This window comes from Bombina bombina, chromosome 5 (genome assembly GCF_027579735.1).
Source record: "Bombina bombina isolate aBomBom1 chromosome 5, aBomBom1.pri, whole genome shotgun sequence".
In the NCBI taxonomy this organism is placed as follows: Eukaryota; Metazoa; Chordata; class Amphibia; order Anura; family Bombinatoridae; genus Bombina; species Bombina bombina.
In genome coordinates, this window is record NC_069503.1 from 429,882,327 (window position 1) to 429,901,245 (window position 18,919).

Below are 18,919 nucleotides of genomic sequence, written 5' to 3' on the forward strand. Positions count from 1 at the left end.
GATTATGATCTGAAACCTTTGAGTTGTCATCATATGTAAGAAACTGGTTTAGCTAATTATCTTCTTTTTTCCCCTACAGGTTTGGGAGTAATTGTATCACAAGTGAAGGAGGTACATCTATTGCACGTGCTTTGCAGCATAATAAGAATATTCAAGATATTGGGCAAGTACATTATTTATGAATTAGATAGTTTACACTATGATGTGTTTATTTTGAAATCTGATCTGAAAAATCTGCCTGTTAGCTTTGACATTTCTGTTTAATTAACAGAAAACCTGATTAGGTAATTTGCTACACAGTTTGGAAGATAAACTGCTGCAGGAATAATAGATAAACTTTATTGAGAACTGTGTAACTTGTTGTTGTTGTGGTGTCTTTAAGTATATTGATTTTCCTTGCAGGAAATCTTGAAGTTATTACTTTTGTTTCCATTAAATTCCAGGGTAAAGTTGATTCTTCTCTTTAATAGTCCATGACAAGTTACTTCCTGACTGAACTTGATGGATAATCTGTCTTTATCTGAGACCAAAAGGAGTTCTTCAAACAAAAGCATTTGCTCAGATTCAATTCTAAACCCACCATTCTAAATGTTTGTAATGAGAATGAACAGGTATATCTGGGTCACAATGACTGTTTTGCTCCATTTCTGCAAGAAGCAATGGACACATTTACCATCTTGTCCACTTAACAAAATGAATTGTTGATGCTAATTTCTCCAACATTTTCATCTAAACTGTAATTCTCAAATAACTGTAAAGCAACTGGTTCGATATAAGATAATTTTCTTCTTTGGTACTAAAAACCATTCCTAAGCATACAGGCTCCTGACTCAGTCTTAACAGGCTTTTTTTTCTCTGTTTTATATCTAACAATGGTACTGAAGCAATTTCCCAGAGCTGGTTACAAGTAAAATGCCATCTAGATTATGAAAAACAAAAGTTTTCTTCCAAATTTGTGGAACTAGTATCTTGTTGAAAGCTCTTGGAGACAAATGAATGTAAAATTAATTGGAGACAAAGTGATAATTCTGAGTAGTTGTTGCCAACCACCAATATTGCACATTCTTGTCTACCACTGGAATATGGAAGTAGGCATTCTTGGGGCGATAAATCAGAAATGCATGTAGGATTAGTTCCAGGATAAACTTTTTTCATCACAACATATTTAAGGATCTCAGGTCTAATACACGCTGCCATGACCCATATGTTTTCCTTATCTGGAAAAGTTGAGTGTAGAATCCCTGCATTAGCTGGGACACGGGACCTCCCTTTATTACTTTTGACAACCCTTTTCCTGGATCTGCTAAAAGTGATTTTATATGCAAAGTAGAACATATTATTACCCTTAAATTTTATTTTGTGATTCAGACAGAGTATACAATTTAAAAAAAAAATCTCCAATTTACTTTTAGTAAATTTGCTTTGTTCCCATGGTAATTTTTGTCGAACAGATAGCTATGTAGGTGTCTAGAGCACTAGATGGCAAAAAATAGTGCTGCCACCTAGTGTTCTTGCAAATGGATAACATACTTGCAAAACTTCTCCCATATAGTGATCCAGACATGCATGCTCCTAAACTTTTTTCAACAAAAGGTATTAAGAGAACAAAGGAAAATTTAGAATAGAAATAAATTAGAAAGTTGTTTAAAATTGCTTGCTTTACTTGAATCATGATAGAAAATATTTGGGTTTTATGTCCCTTTCAATGTTTGTTTTCTAACGGAAAAAAACCCTTAAAATGATAAACAGTGCCAACTAATCTGAAATTGAACCAACCTAAATATTTTTGTAAAGGGATAAAAAAAAAAAATCTATTGTGAAAAGATTTTGGTATTAACATCATCATTGTGACTTATTTTAATGGGTTTAGGAGAGCCTACAAGATCTTCTACTATTGGGACTGCACATAAGAATTTCAGCCAGAATGAACACTGAAGTTCTCTGCTGGCACAACACTGTACAGTATCTGTTTAAAAGAGAAAGAGACTGATCTTCTGCACTTATCTTTAGCAAAAAAAATACTCTTACTTCCTGTCATCGTAGGGTGTCTAATTATTTCCCAGCAACTCAAATGGGAATCTGAATATGTTTACCCTGGAAATAAAATCTGCATGTGGAGCGGGTAAAGTAGAAAGGGTAGTAATTTCTTGGGACCCAGATTCCTGAGAAGTAGATTGCTCAGAAGGGCTAATAGTGCTATGAGTATTAGCAGGTTTGTCTCCCTTCTTAGACTTTAGTGTTTTCAAATGGAACAAAATTGAGCAGGCGGGCAAACCACAGCCTCCTCAGAATATAAACAGGAATTAATCAGTACAGAAGGAGCGGAACCTTCTAATGTAGTATCAGAGTCCTCCATAGCTTTGTATATACCCACAGGACAAACAAAAAGAAACACTTTTATTTAAAAAACAACACCTTAATACTCCCAATGGCTGGGGCACTCACCACCTCCTAGACCCAGACAGCCATTTGGAGTTTGCTATTGCCTGAACTTAACCCGTGCATCTCAGGAGTAAACCGCTGTACTGGTGCACGTCATCTGATGTGTGTGATTTTATCTGTGTGTTTATTTTTTAGCTTGTGAGTGGGGAATGGACCTCCAATTCTGCTCCTTTCTCTTTTTGTAATAAAGTGCTGTTTATACTGTGTGCAGCCTTGTCCTTCTTTAACAGGTTTAACTTTTTGTGGTTCCTGTTCTCTTTATTGCTCTACTTGGATATACAGATTAAATATGTGGCATAAATAGTATAACATTAAATAATTTACTGTATATGTGTGTGTATATAGAGAGGAACTAATATATTAAAGTGAAGGTAAACTTTGATGAATGAAAGACGTTTTTTAAAAATACTATTAAAAACAGGGGCACTTTCATTCATCAAAGTTTACAAAGCAGCCATTTTTATTAAAAACTTACCTTTTTTTTCTTTTCACAGCCAGAGCAGCTTCCCCCACCTGGATTTCCTCTCTTCACACATCAGCAATGACTAATCCAGCTTCCTCTAATCACGGCTTTCCCACCAGGGTGGTCATTGCTTGAGGCCATGCTGTGATTGGAGGAAGCCGGATTAGTCATTGCTGGCGTGTGAAGAGAGGATTTCCAGGAGGGGGAAGCTGCTCTGGCTGTGCAAAGAAGAGAGGTAAGTTTTTAATCAAAACGGCTGATTTGTAAACTTTGATGAATGAAAGTGCACCTGTTTTTAATAGTATTTTTAAAAAATGGGCTTTCATTCATCAAAGTTTACCTTCACTTTTAAGTATGAAAAATAAATTTCAACCCTCTTCCTAAGATGTCTTGAGTGAATATGTCCCATAAAAGGACACTCATTTTCATTAGAGCACTTTCTTTTACTATGTGATTAAACCATGCTAATTAGTAGAATACATATTCAGTTGTTCTTCCGTGTCAGTTCAGATGAGGCTGCCGCTTGTGAACAAATAAGAAGCAAGTATACATGCGTATGGTCCAATCACTGATCATATACTAATCTGAAGCTGATAGGGGGTGTTCCAGAAGAGCAAATAAATAGAATTAGTTTAAAAATAAAATGATGTAATGAAATGGAACTTTAGTTTTTACTTTAATTTTTTTGTCAAGTAATCTTTTTCCAAACTACCGCCTGCAACCTATTTAGCTTATTTGTTTTGTATTTGCAGAATGTGGGGGAACAACATTGGTGATGAAGGAGCCATTGCTTTTGCAGAGGCAATAAAGCACCACCCAGGCTTGGCCAAGCTAAGGTATTTACATTCTGTATATAGTTGTGGGCGTAAGAGCATCTGAATATCTGGGGAATAACGTTTTAAGAAGAGATGGTGGAAAGAGACTGGATAATTCTGCCAGGTTAGGTAGGAGATAAGAAAACTCACTTCTATGTTGTTTGCAGTAGTGGGCAGCAGGTAGGGTTTTTCTTGGAGATGCACATATGCTTATGCACGTAGAGCGTGTATCATAATGAAATAGAAAATATAAGAAAATGTAAAAATGCTTAATGGCCATCTTAATAAATTAAGGGGGATTTACCCTGCAATAACCCCTTCCTGTTCAATTACTAATGCGCTAGCATATTGCCAATACTGTGTGTTTCATCATGGTCCAGTTGTAAACTTAAAGGGACACTTCTATTTCTTCATTGTGTATAAGGAATTGCAGAATACTTATTACATAGTTAGTTTGGAGAGTGCATAAAATGGCATGTAAGGTCATTTTATTGTATATGGCAGAATCAAGCGTTTTAATTTACCAGCCACTATTGATCATTTGTATACAATGTTGCAACTTTAAGTAATGTCACAGGCAGCTTGTAGAAGTGAAACTGAACTGCTGTTCGGGCACTTATTGACATACTGAATTTAATCCCTTTTGCTATTAACCCCTGCAATGCCATTAGTTATAAACCATCAACCCATATTCCAATTAACCCCGGCAATGCCAATATTGGTCTCCCTGCAACTATATTAACCTCTATCTCCCTTACCCATCAGTATAAGTACATTTGCTAGATTAGTGCTTTCCTTTCAGCAAGTTAGATATATTTTAAATTATATTATATATATAAATTATATAAATATATATATTATATTATATATATAAATTATATAAATTATATTAAAATGGTGTGTCATTGTGAACCGAATTTGCATATCTTACCCAGAATCCTTTGCTGCATTGGAAACAATGTATTCCAGAAGTTTTCTGTGGGAAAAACAAGCCTTCTGGCCTGTCTAGATTTGTTAATGAACTACACAATGAGTTATTTTCTCTATTTATTGCGCAGTGGAGGATTTTAAACTCACCTTTTACCTCCCCCTAATTTTAAATGTTGTTGTATTTTGACGGAAAACAACTTCACCCAGCAGTGATTCTAAATTTCTCCCAGCTGATGAGTAGCAATAACTATGAAACAGTCTGTCCTGGGATAGTTATGAATCACTGTACTTACCCTAGCTAAGCTTATAAGCTGTGTGAACAGCAATGCTTTGGCGTTAAGGGAATCTGCTGAAAAGCAGACTTGAAGTAAAAAGGTGTGTCATTGTGAACCAAATTTGCATATCTTACCCAGAATCCTTTGCTGCTCCTCTCTCTCCTCTCTCTCTCTTCTCTCTCGCTCCGCACAGTTAATGAATTTAGGAGTAAACTTTATTTCTCCAACATAGGTGTGTCCGGTCCACGGCGTCATCCTTACTTGTGGGATATTCTCTTCCCCAACAGGAAATGGCAAAGAGCCCAGCAAAGCTGGTCACATGATCCCTCCTAGGCTCCGCCTACCCCAGTCATTCTCTTTGCCGTTGTACAGGCAACATCTCCACGGAGATGGCTTAGAGTTTTTTAGTGTTTAACTGTAGTTTTTCATTATTCAATCAAGAGTTTGTTATTTTCAAATAGTGCTGGTACGTACTATTTACTCAGAAACAGAAAAGAGATGAAGAATTCTGTTTGTATGAGGAAAATGATTTTAGCAACCGTAACTAAAATCCATGGCTGTTCCACACAGGACTGTTGAGAGCAATTAACTTCAGTTGGGGGAACAGTTTGCAGTCTCTTGCTGCTTGAGGTATGACACATTCTAACAAGACGATGTAATGCTGGAAGCTGTCATTTTCCCTATGGGATCCGGTAAGCCATGTTTATTACGATTGTAAATAAGGGCTTCACAAGGGCTTATTTAAACTGTAGACTTTTTCTGGGCTAAATCGATTGTTTATTAACACATATTTAGCCTTGAGGAATCATTTTATCTGGGTATTTTGATATAATAATATCGGCAGGCACTGTTTTAGACACCTTATTCTTTAGGGGCTTTCCCCAAGCATAGGCAGAGTCTCATTTTCGCGCCGGTGTTGCGCACTTGTTTTTGAGAGGCATGGCATGCAGTCGCATGTGAGAGGAGCTCTGATACTTATAAAAGACTTCTGAAGGCGTCATTTGGTATCGTATTTCCCTTTGGGTTTGGTTGGGTCTCAGCAAAGCAGATACCAGGGACTGTAAAGGGGTTTAAAGCTTAAAACGGCTCCGGTTCCGTTATTTTAAGGGTTAAAGCTTCCAAAATTGGTGTGCAATATTTTCAAGGCTTTAAGACGCTGTGGTGAAAATTTGGTGAATTTTGAACAATTCCTTCATGTTTTTTCGCAATTGCAGTAATAAAGTGTGTTCAGTTTAAAATTTAAAGTGACAGTAACGGTTTTATTTTAAAACGTTTTTTGTACTTTCTGATCAAGTTTATGCCTGTTTAACATGTCTGAACTACCAGATAGACTGTGTTCTGAATGTGGGGAAGCCAGAATTCCTATTCATTTAAATAAATGTGATTTATGTGATAATGACAATGATGCCCAAGATGATTCCTCAAGTGAGGGGAGTAAGCATGGTACTGCATCATTCCCTCCTTCGTCTACACGAGTCTTGCCCACTCAGGAGGCCCCTAGTACATCTAGCGCGCCAATACTCCTTACTATGCAACAATTAACGGCTGTAATGGATAATTCTGTCAAAAACATTTTAGCCAAAATGAACCCTTGTCAGCGTAAGCGTGGCTGCTCTGTTTTAGTTACTGAAGAGCATGACGACGCTGATATTAATATCTCTGAAGGGCCCCTAACCCAATCTGAGGGGGCCAGGGAGGTTTTGTCTGAGGGAGAAATTACTGATTTAGGGAACATTTCTCAGCAGGCTGAATCTGATGTGATTACATTTAAATTTAAATTGGAACATCTCCGCATTTTGCTTAAGGAGGTATTATCCACTCTGGATGATTGTGAAAATTTAGTCATCCCAGAGAAACTATGTAAAATGGACAAGTTCCTAGAGGTGCCGGGGCTCCCAGAAGCTTTTCCTATACCCAAGCGGGTGGCGGACATTGTTAATAAAGAATGGGAAAGGCCCGGTATTCCTTTCGTCCCTCCCCCCATATTTAAAAAATTGTTTCCTATGGTCGACCCCAGAAAGGACTTATGGCAGTCAGTCCCCAAGGTCGAGGGAGCGGTTTCTACTTTAAACAAACGCACCACTATTCCAATAGAGGATAGTTGTGCTTTCAAAGATCCTATGGATAAAAAATTAGAAGGTTTGCTTAAAAAGATGTTTGTTCAGCAGGGTTACCTTCTACAACCCATTTCATGCATTGTCCCTGTCACTACTGCCGCATATTTCTGGTTTGATGAACTGCTTAAGGTGCTCGATAGTGACTCTCCTCCTTATGAGGAGATTATGGACAGAATCAATGCTCTCAAATTGGCTAATTCTTTCACTCTAGACGCCTCTTTGCAATTGGCTAAGTTAGCGGCTAAGAACTCTGGGTTTGCTATTGTGGCGCGCAGAGCGCTTTGGTTGAAATCTTGGTCGGCTGATGCGTCTTCCAAGAACAAGCTACTAAACATTCCTTTCAAGGGGAAAACGTTGTTTGGTCCTGACTTGAAAGAGATTATCTCTGATATCACTGGGGGTAAGGGCCACGCCCTTCCTCAGGATCGGCCTTTCAAGGCAAAAAATAGACCTAATTTTCGTCCCTTTCGTAAAAACGGACCAGCCCAAGGTGCTACGTCCTCTAAGCAAGAGGGTAATACTTCTCAGGCCAAGCCAGCTTGGAGACCAATGCAAGGCTGGAACAAGGGAAAGCAGGCCAAGAAACCTGCCACTGCTACCAAGACAGCATGAAATATTGGCCCCCGATCCGGGACCGGATCTGGTGGGGGGCAGACTCTCTCTCTTCGCTCAGGCTTGGGCAAGAGATGTTCTGGATCCTTGGGCGCTAGAAATAGTCTCCCAGGGTTATCTTCTGGAATTCAAGGGACTTCCCCCAAGGGGGAGGTTCCACAGGTCGCAGTTGTCTTCAGACCACATAAAAAGACAGGCGTTCTTACATTGTGTAGAAGACCTGTTAAAAATGGGAGTGATTCATCCTGTTCCATTAAGAGAACAAGGGATGGGGTTCTACTCCAATCTGTTCATAGTTCCCAAAAAAGAGGGAACGTTCAGACCAATCCTAGATCTCAAGATCTTAAACAAATTTCTCAAGGTCCCATCGTTCAAGATGGAAACCATTCGAACTATCCTTCCTTCCATCCAGGAAGGTCAATTCATGACCACGGTGGATTTAAAGGATGCGTATCTACATATTCCTATCCACAAGGAACATCATCGGTTCCTAAGGTTTGCATTCCTGGACAAACATTACCAGTTCGTGGCGCTTCCTTTCGGATTAGCCACTGCTCCAAGGATTTTCACAAAGGTACTAGGGTCCCTTCTAGCGGTGCTAAGACCAAGGGGCATTGCAGTAGTACCTTACCTGGACGACATTCTGATTCAAGCGTCGTCCCTTCCTCAAGCAAAGGCTCACACGGACATTGTCCTGGCCTTTCTCAGATCTCACGGCTGGAAAGTGAACGTGGAAAAGAGTTCTCTATCCCCGTCAACAAGGGTTCCCTTCTTGGGAACAATTATAGACTCCTTAGAAATGAGGATCTTTCTAACAGAGGCCAGAAAAACAAAGCTTCTGGACTCTTGTCGGATACTTCATTCCGTTCCTCTTCCTTCCATAGCTCAGTGCATGGAAGTGATCGGTTTGATGGTGGCGGCGATGGACATAGTTCCTTTTGCGCGCATTCATCTAAGACCATTACAACTGTGCATGCTCAGTCAGTGGAATGGGGACTATACAGACTTGTCTCCGAAGATACAAGTAAATCAGAGGACCAGAGACTCACTCCGTTGGTGGCTGTCCCTGGACAATCTGTCTCAAGGGATGATGTTCCACAGACCAGAGTGGGTCATTGTCACGACCGACGCCAGTCTGATAGGCTGGGGCGCGGTCTGGGGATCCCTGAAAGCTCAGGGTCTTTGGTCTCGGGAAGAATCTCTTCTACCGATAAATATTCTGGAACTGAGAGCGATATTCAATGCTCTCCAGGCCTGGCCCCAGCTTGCGAGGACCAGGTTCATACGGTTTCAATCAGACAACATGACGACTGTTGCGTACATCAACCATCAGGGGGGAACAAGAAGTTCCCTAGCGATGGAAGAAGTAACCAAAATTATTCTTTGGGCGGAGTCTCACTCCTGCCACCTGTCTGCTATCCACATCCCAGGAGTGGAAAATTGGGAAGCGGATTTTCTGAGTCGGCAGACATTGCATCCGGGGGAGTGGGAACTCCATCCGGAAATCTTTGCCCAAGTCACTCACCTGTGGGGCATTCCAGACATGGATCTGATGACCTCTCGTCAGAACTTCAAAGTTCCTTGCTACGGGGCCAGATCCAGGGATCCCAAGGCGGCTCTAGTGGATGCACTAGTAGCACCTTGGACCTTCAAACTAGCTTATGTGTTCCCGCCATTTCCTCTCATCCCCAGGCTGATAGCCAGGATCAAGCAGGAGAGGGCGTCGGTGATCTTGATAGCTCCTGCGTGGCCACGCAGGACTTGGTATGCAGATCTGGTGAATATGTCATCGGCTCCACCTTGGAAGCTACCTTTGAGACGAGACCTTCTTGTTCAGGGTCCGTTCGAACATCCGAATCTGGTTTCACTCCAGCTGACTGCTTGGAGATTGAACGCTTGATTTTATCGAAGCGAGGATTCTCAGATTCTGTTATCGATACTCTTGTTCAGGCCAGAAAGCCTGTGACTAGAAAGATTTACCACAAAATTTGGAAAAAATATATCTGTTGGTGTGAATCTAAAGGATTCCCTTGGGACAAGGTTAAGATTCCTAGGATTCTATCCTTCCTTCAAGAAGGATTGGACAAAGGATTATCTGCTAGTTCCCTGAAGGGACAGATTTCTGCCTTGTCGGTATTACTTCACAAAAAGCTGGCAGCTGTGCCAGATGTTCAAGCCTTTGTTCAGGCTCTGGTTAGAATCAAGCCTGTTTACAAACCTTTGACTCCTCCTTGGAGTCTCAATTTAGTTCTTTCAGTTCTTCAGGGGGTTCCGTTTGAACCCTTACATTCCGTTGATATTAAGTTATTATCTTGGAAAGTTTTGTTTTTAGTTGCGATTTCTTCTGCTAGAAGAGTCTCAGAATTATCTGCTCTGCAGTGTTCTCCTCCTTATCTGGTGTTCCATGCAGATAAGGTGGTTTTACGTACTAAACCTGGTTTTCTTCCAAAAGTTGTTTCTAACAAAAACATTAACCAGGAGATTATCGTACCTTCTCTGTGTCCAAAACCAGTTTCAAAGAAGGAACGTTTGTTGCACAATTTGGATGTTGTTCGCGCTCTAAAATTCTATTTAGATGCTACAAAGGATTTTAGACAAACATCTTCCTTGTTTGTTGTTTATTCAGGTACAAGGAGAGGTCAAAAAGCAACTTCTACCTCTCTCTCTTTTTGGATTAAAAGCATCATCAGATTGGCTTACGAGACTGCCGGACGGCAGCCTCCCGAAAGAATCACAGCTCATTCCACTAGGGCTGTGGCTTCCACATGGGCCTTCAAGAACGAGGCTTCTGTTGATCAGATATGTAGGGCAGCGACTTGGTCTTCACTGCACACTTTTACCAAATTTTACAAGTTTGATACTTTTGCTTCTTCTGAGGCTATTTTTGGGAGAAAGGTTTTGCAAGTCGTGGTGCCTTCCATTTAGGTGACCTGATTTGCTCCCTCCCTTCATCCGTGTCCTAAAGCTTTGGTATTGGTTCCCACAAGTAAGGATGACGCCGTGGACCGGACACACCTATGTTGGAGAAAACAGAATTTATGTTTACCTGATAAATTTCTTTCTCCAACGGTGTGTCCGGTCCACGGCCCGCCCTGGTTTTTTTTTTAATCAGGTCTGATATTTTATTTTCTTTAACTACAGTCACCACGGTACCATATGGTTTCTCCTATGCAAATATTCCTCCTTAACGTCGGTCGAATGACTGGGGTAGGCGGAGCCTAGGAGGGATCATGTGACCAGCTTTGCTGGGCTCTTTGCCATTTCCTGTTGGGGAAGAGAATATCCCACAAGTAAGGATGACGCCGTGGACCGGACACACCGTTGGAGAAAGAAATTTATCAGGTAAACATAAATTCTGTTTTTAATAATGTGCATTTTATGGAGAGTTGCTTTATTTAAAGGAATAGTAAAGTCTAAATTAAACTTTCATGAATCAGATAGGGCATGTAATTTTAAACAACTTTCTAATTTACTTTTATCATCAAATTTGCTTTGTTCTCTTGGTAGTCTTAGTTGAAAGCTAAACCTAGTTAGGCCCATATGCTAATTTCTAAGCCCTTGAAGGCCGCCTCTTATCTAAATGCATTTGACAGTTTTTCACAGTCAAGGAGCGTTAGATCATAGGTTTCCTATAAATAACATTGTGCTCACGCACGTGGAGTTATTTAAGACTCAGCACTAATTGCCTGAAATGCAAGTCTGTCTAAAGATCTGAGATAAGGAGGCAGTCTGCTGAAGCTTATATACAAGGTAATCACAGAGGTAAAAAGTATATTAATATAACAGTGTTGGTTATGCAAAATATAACAGTGTTTGGTAAATAAAGGGATTATCTATCTTTTTAAACATTAACATTTTTGGTGTTTATTATCCCTTTAAGTGTAATTACAAATGGACCTGTAAGTAATAGGTGCATATTAAAAATAGTTGGATAGACTCTTTATTTGATTTTGATGCCTGCATGAGCAGTGAAAAACCTTGTGTAATTGAATGACAAATTATACCACTGAAATAAGTTACCATGTTTAGCTGCGTATGTCTATTGCTGCTTTAACAAGAATATTTTCTGCTTGTAATTACGTAATCGCATTCCACACATTATTTTGAAAGTGGAGTGTGATTATGTAATTATACGCAAGCGCACACGGAGGTAGCAAAGCTTGATGAGGTAGCTAATTTATACAGAATACAGCTTTTCTGCTGTGAGCCATAAACATAGCATGGCTAAGGTTACATCTCTCAGCCAAAGTTAGCAGGTATATAATGTTTACTGTAAAATCCTATAACTAGGAAGTTGACAAAGGGCGCAAAAGTTGTTGGTGTGATAAGATTTTTTAGTACATTTTTAATTTTTTTGTAAAAATTGTGAAACCTAGGTTTCAAGTGAAAATTGTAAAACTTTTAAAATGATAAAAAAAATGTGTACAACCTAGGGATAAAATAGTTCACTAACTGTAAATATTAAGAACTTTAAAAAAACATTTTTTTTAAAAAAAATTGTTAAACTTTAGGGCTGGCACGTGAGTCATGTAACGCCTTGTAACGGTTATTTGCAGAGTTTTGAAATGTAACCCATTCACTATTGGGAATTTCATAGAAAATCTTGCCCAAAGTACCACAGGATTTATTATTATTTTTTTCCTGTAGTGTAGTGATCTCACATGACAGGTTTAAGGATGACAATGGAAGTCATTTTTTCCAGTTATTTTTAATGTGTTGTGCACATTTTAATTCCGTTCTCATGCAGTTTTTTATCGGTTATATTTTTTCACTCTTTCTCCTCAGTCTTGGTTGCAATGAGATCACAGATGAAGGTGGACAACATCTTGCAGCTGCTCTTCAACACAATGCCTCTTTGAGAATATTCTGGTAACTGTATTTTTTTATATAATGTGTTTTAAATAAACCTAATATTTTCTACACATCACAAGGTTTGGCAACTCCTGCGGCAGTGACGGTCTCCATAGGGTGTGGGTACAAGAGATGGCAAATGCTAGCCATGATCATACATTATGAGCCTAGGGCTAGGCAGTCACTGCTAAGAACAAATCTCTTTTGGCCATAGCCTCTTTTGCCCCACTGGTCATCACATGGTCAGTGTGAAAATGGCAGTTTGTCTAATTTGATAGACACCAGGAATAGAGTTATAAATGTGGGAAGTCACTGAAATTGCCTCTGTCAGCCAAAACCGCTAAACATACACCTGTGAGACCACATACCCTATCAAATATGGAGTCACTAGAACTCTAGATAATTTAATTGCCATTTTACATCAGGTTTAGTGTAATTTAAAGGCTGGGGGCACAAACAATTTGACTGTTTCTTAGCAGAAATGAAATCCATACATCCATTAGACGCTTAATAATAAATAGAAGACGCTCTTGTTTCCAGTGAAGGGTAACATGACACTATAGATGTTACATGATTGATAAAAAAAATCAGTGACTATTTAATCCACACGACAAAAAGCTCAAATAAAACGGTTTAGTCAAAAAAAGTGCACCACCCACTTAAACAAAATTAGCGAGCACATAGTTAATGGGAGTACCATTATAGCTGAGTCCCTTTTTCTTTAAATGATGGGTCACATGACCCTCTAGATATAATATGGTTAATGCAAAAACACAGATTTGTTCTCTTGCCCTGTACTTGCTTTAGAGTTAAAAAGTAATATTACTGATGGTTGCTGGATTTGTTGCTTTTAACCCTTTAAGGAACGGGCATTTCAGACTAAAACTTCCCCAAAAGACCAGAGCATTTTTGCCATCACTACATTTAAACAGAAATAGAGCCTTTTTTATATTTACCTATCAAAACTATATATTTTATTCTTAAACGGGAAGAGTCCACAGCTGCATTCATAACTTTTGGGAATTCGGAACCTGGCCACCAGGAGGAGGCAAAGAGTTTGAAGTAATCCTGTCAGCCTCTCAGTGAGAGCATGGATGAAGGCTAGAGTCTGGAGATGCAGAGAGAGTCTTTCTGCGAAACCATCCCGACTCATATTAACAGCTCCTTGGAAATCTATCTATCATCTATCTATTGGGTACTTATAGAGCGCAAACTAATCACCCGTGTGGGTCTCAAGGCGTTGACGAGTTTCGCTGCCTGCCTTTATTCACTCAAGTCCATGTCAGAAGCGAGGCCACTATCTGTCACACTTGAAGGGCCGTGTCCCTGTTCCATGGCGCAGATTCCGGTAAGATCGTTTCATTTTATTTTGATATGTGAATGTAATGTTAACGAAAGAAGGTAGGGTCCCAGTGGGACTCCTTTTATCTTAAAAAAGAAATCATGGGTTAATATCTCCTGAGGGGGGTTATTGAACAGGGGGGACTTTAATTATGTTTATTATGTGGTTCTATCTGCTAATGTGTAGTAATACTTAGGCTCAGGGCTTTTCGGAAACATAACGGCCTTATCATCAGTTGGCACGATTTCTTTAGATTTACGCGCTCTTTTTGTGACTTGCATGGTGCACCTCGTGACGGGGTGCGGTTACGTTGTTTTCCACTTCCTTATTCTGACTGTGTGGCGGCAGAGAAAGTCTGCTTGTTAGTTGTCTGGTTCTCAGGAGGTGGTGAGTGCCTCAGCCATTGGGGGTATAAAAAGGGTGCCAGTTAGTGTTTGTCATTTTTGAAAACCCAAAGTTATGGAGGATTCTGATTTTTTAAACATGGATATCTCCGATTCGGAGAATGCGTCTTGTGATGAATATGAAATGGCCCGGGTTATCCATGCCCATCAGTTATGTTCCGATTGCCGTTCTAGAGTAATCTCTTCTCCCGATTCAAGGATCTTAGAGTGCGTTGATCCATCCGCCCCCGAGGATTCCATGTCCTGTGAGGCGCGTGCCCCAGAACCTTCCTTTGCTACGCAAGCAGGTGCCCCTATGGCCTTTACTCCTTCTCTGGAAGGTGGCTTGATTCCTCCAGAGGTTACCGCACGGTTCCGCATGGCCATATCTATGGCGCTGGCTCATTTATATCTCACAAGTGAAATATTTTTAAGGTACTGTCCAGGTTCTGTCAACCAGGGCCCGTTGTGGGTGGGATTGCCTGATTCATTTCTGCCTTCTGGGGAAGCGTTGGCCTCTGAGGCTTCAGGGGCCTCAACCTTGGGGCCGGGGTCGCCTATCGATCTGGCGAGGGATAATTTTGCCTTCCGTTATAGGCTGGCACGTCTTCGTGTCCTACTAAGACATGCTTTGGCAGTCCTGGAGGATTCCAGTCCTAGTGGGCCGAGGGATCCTCGGCCTTAGATGCCGGATGGCAAGCTAGGTTAGACGTTTGGGGATGAAGCTAATCTCCTCGACATCTCCTTTTTGCTTTTATGTATCGTTCCAGTTCTGAGCTTGGGTGAATGGGGCCTCTGATCGGCTAGTCCTGTTGGCGTACCCATTCTCCTTGGGCGTTCACCCGCGGGTGCTGCCTTACTTTTATTTTGATCCGGATAGGATGTATTTGATTTGTTTTTAATAAGCTCACAACTGATATAATTTCCATTTTGGGAACGTTCTTTCTCTGGAACTGATACTTGTGATTTTGTGGTCGTGTGGGCACTTCCTCGGAAGTTGCGGACTTTTGATTAAGAACAAAGTTATGTTTCTAGTTCATATTATTGAACCTTCGGGTCAATTTTTCTTGAACCTTAGAGAATTCTGGAGTGTTCTTGTACCAGGCAGTTACTGGTCGGACGCTATCTGCTGTTCCTTGGGTTCATGTCACCCTCGCGGTGCTGATTATCCTGTCGGATTCTGAATGTCACTTTGGCCTATTGATATGGACTCCGGGCTCGGATCCTACTACAAAGTATGGAGGCCTAGTGCATAGATCCAACGCTTCTGGAAGGAAGGTTGTGAGCTCCGATTTTAGTTGGTCTTTTTCTTTCTATTTGCTTGGGATACGTTACCGACTTTTTAAGACATCATTGTGGTTTCTAAAGGTCCCTGTGGACTTGTAACCGTAGTTTCACATTCCTTTATGGTTTGGAGATGTGTATGACCTTGGGAGGTCTAGAATTCCGAGGAGTGGACTTTTGGCGGTGGCGGAGTTTTTTTTTCTTCCCGTCTTGGGTTGGGTCATCTGTGTCTAGAAGCATTTCCTTCTTCCTTTTCTCAGCGTCTCGTTTGCTCTAGTGCTTAGAGTGCAGGGGGGTGGATCACCCCGTCCTTTCTGCCAGGAGCAGCGAGGCTCCCATTGTTATTCCTGTTACAGGATTTTCGAGAGTCTGATCCTGGGAATATCTCTGGAGACTGTCGTCTTCTTAATCTAGGAACTGCCCCTTGTCATACCGTGGTTTTTAGACTCTCGGGTGCTTCGACTTTATGGAGAACTAGCCTTGTAGATTAAGTGGTCAAGCCTGTCTACAAATGATTACCTTATGATATGATGTGGTTGCTGTTTTTCTTAGACTGGTCAGGAGTTTTTTAGACTCTTGGGTTTGAGGCTGTTGCTGGTACTCTACGTCTGGGGTGGCGAAGTCCCATATTGTAGTGGTTGTATTGTCTGCTTAACATGCAGAAGGTCCTGGGATCAGGACCCAGTGGGACTAGTGCACAGGTTCCTTTGAGCTGCAAACCAGAGAATTGCTTTAAGATGGTGGAAGGCTCGGTCTTAAGTACGCCCTGAACCATAGGAGGATGCTTATGGGTTCCTCAGTCGGTTAGATTTTGCGATCGGTCCCGTTCTCAAGGACTCTGGCTTAGGACCATGTCTCTTGCTTGGAACGGGCATGGGCGGTTCAATTTAACCTTAGGGTTTGGATCTCCCGCATGTCCCTTGAGGGGACGCAGTGTTTTGACTCTCATGGGAGATTAATAGCTGTTTGAGACTTAATTTTGAGGTCTCTTACACGGGTCCCTACTTGTCTTCAGGGGCATCTAATGCTTCCTGGTAGACTTCCAGTTGTCGTATCAACTGGGCTGGCGATTTGGGCCGATGGGTCTCGCCTCTATTGGTAGGGTGGTTACCGTTTATTCTATTCCTCTTCTCCTCACCTAGGGTGGGGGATGGGTACTTGCGTTGATCTCCTCGATTTGGAGGTACCTCAGTATCCGTGAAGGCCTGTGGGTCCTTGTATTTCTCGCATCAGAGGTTCTTTTCTCTTTCTTGCGTACTCAGGATCATGGGGCTGGATTTGGGTATTAGGATGCTGTGGGTCAGAATACGTCCTTCCCCTTGAGAGTGTTCCTTTTTTATGGAAGGCAACAGTGTAGGGGTTTTGGGCCCTGAGCACAAAGTTCCTGTCATGGCTCATGGTAGCATGCCAGTTTTTAAGTAGTGGTCAGAGCTCTACTCTGGGATTTTGATCCTCATAGATCTATCCTTTTTCTCCCATAGGTCGGGGCGGAGTTTTGATACTTCTTGTCTTAGGTCTTTAACTAGCCTTTGGGCTGGGACAGTTACCTTGGAGTGAAGGTAGGGATCGGTTTGCTCTATGCAGTGTTGACTGTGTACTTTTATGGATTCTGTTCTCCCCTTTGGTGGGGGGGGCTCTTGCCACCATTTCTCTACTGGTGGTGTCTGCTGCTGGGATGCTCCTTGGAGTCCGAATTTTTCTGGGCGGGAGTTGCTGCTGAGTATTTTCCGCGCTTCTCGGTGGGATGAGGTCCCAGGATGGCTTAGGGTCAGCTTTGCTGGACTTTAGTCATCGCAAGTTCTTGTTTTTAGGTGGCTCTGTGTTCTCACAGAAGAGCTCTTTTTTGGTTGCTAGGCAAATTATCCTGTCTATGTTTGTCTAGCTTGTCTAGCCAAACGGTTCGACTTGTCTATGAGGCAATGGGAATCTCGCAGTTTTTTTGGAGCACCATATGTGGTATGGTGCTGTGTCAGGAATATGAGGGTGTCCCTCTGGTCATCATAGTGACATTTTTTCCTGAGTATGGCCTTATCTTCTGGTCCTTGTCCTCTTGGGAGTTTGTCTTCCTGGGCAGTGGTCTTGTGGCAAATTTGGGTTTGTTCGAAGTTTTGATTTTGAGCCCATGTTGGATGGTCCTTTGGATCTCTTAAAGGGTTCTCTATTCTCCCTCTTAGGGGTTGATAGAGGTTCTTGTCCTTTAGGTCGGGGGTACTTTCGTGGGAGTCGAGAGCTGCAGCAGACTCTGGGTCTAAGTGGTCTCTAGTAGGCTTTGCAGGTTGTGTAACTGATGAGCAGTTACCTGAGCTTCTTTTTTTTTCCCCCTTATTGTTTTTAGTTTTTTTGTAGGGTGTCGGTAATTTCAGGCTGTGGTGCCTTTCGAAGAGCCCGCCTTTTTGTACCCGCCCTTTATTTGCATTCAGTGTCCTCTATAGCTTGGGTATTGTTTTCCCAAAAGTAATGAATGCAGCTGTGGACTCTAACCGTTTAAGAAGAAAAAACTTAAATTATGCTTAACTGATAATTTTCTTTTCTTCTGACGGGAAGAGTCCACAGCTCCCGCCCGCACTTTGTCTATGAGGCGGCAGTAAATTTTTGTTCTTCTGGCACCTTTTTCACCCTGATATTTCTTTTACTGTTCTTTGTTCCCTTGGCAAAATGACTGGGGGATGAGGGAAGTGGGGGAGGTATTTGAAGCCTTTGGCTCGGGTGTCTTTGCCTCCTCCTGGTGGCCAGGTTCTGAATTCCCAAAAGTAATGAATGCAGCTGTGGGCTCTTCCTGTCAGAAGAAAAGACAATTATCAGGTAAGCATAGTTTGTTTTTTTTTGTAGACAACCAAAAGTATTGATCTAGGCCCATTTTGGTATACGTCATGCCGCGCACCACACGTTTATCATTCCCAGCAGTGAAGGGGTTTATCAGGTAGCTGTAAGGTTAATTTTAGCTTTAGTGTAGAGATTAGCCTCCCACCTGAAACTTCCCACCCCCTGATCTCTACCTGACACCTCTCAAATCGCTCTCTTCCCTCCCTCACCCCCCAATGGTCACCCCCATCTTAAGTACTGGCAGAAAGCCAGTATGAAAATATTATTATTATTAAATAAAAAATAAATACAATTATTATTCTATTTTCTGGAGTGTAGGATCCCCCCTTACCCCTAACCTCCCTGTCCCCCCCCCCCTCCTAAACTAAACCTCCCTCTCTACCTATTAGCCGCCATCTAGTGTAGCTGCCCCCTCTTTACCATACCCTCTCCCAGATCGCTTTCCCACCCTCTTATCCCCTTTTCTAATATAGAAGACCCCTCTCCCTCCTTCCCCACCTCCCTTCTTCCCACTCGCTGTGTCAGAAAGTTTTTTCTGTAGCAGCATAGCGGTCCCACCCGCTCCCGCCCACTTCCCAGCCA

The 18,919-nt window shown here is 41.6% G+C and overlaps 1 protein-coding gene across 2 annotated transcripts in view; it reads left to right on the plus strand.

Moving 5' to 3' along the window:
- Nucleotides 1-18,919, plus strand: part of NOD1 (nucleotide binding oligomerization domain containing 1) — a 311,719-nt gene that overhangs the window by 237,206 nt on the left and 55,594 nt on the right. For both annotated transcript variants that reach the window (XM_053714271.1, XM_053714272.1), the window contains 3 exons: nt 80-163; nt 3,658-3,741; nt 12,440-12,523. In XM_053714271.1, coding sequence (XP_053570246.1) covers nt 80-163; nt 3,658-3,741; nt 12,440-12,523 — 252 coding nt within the window. The remainder of the gene's footprint in view (nt 1-79; nt 164-3,657; nt 3,742-12,439; nt 12,524-18,919) is intronic.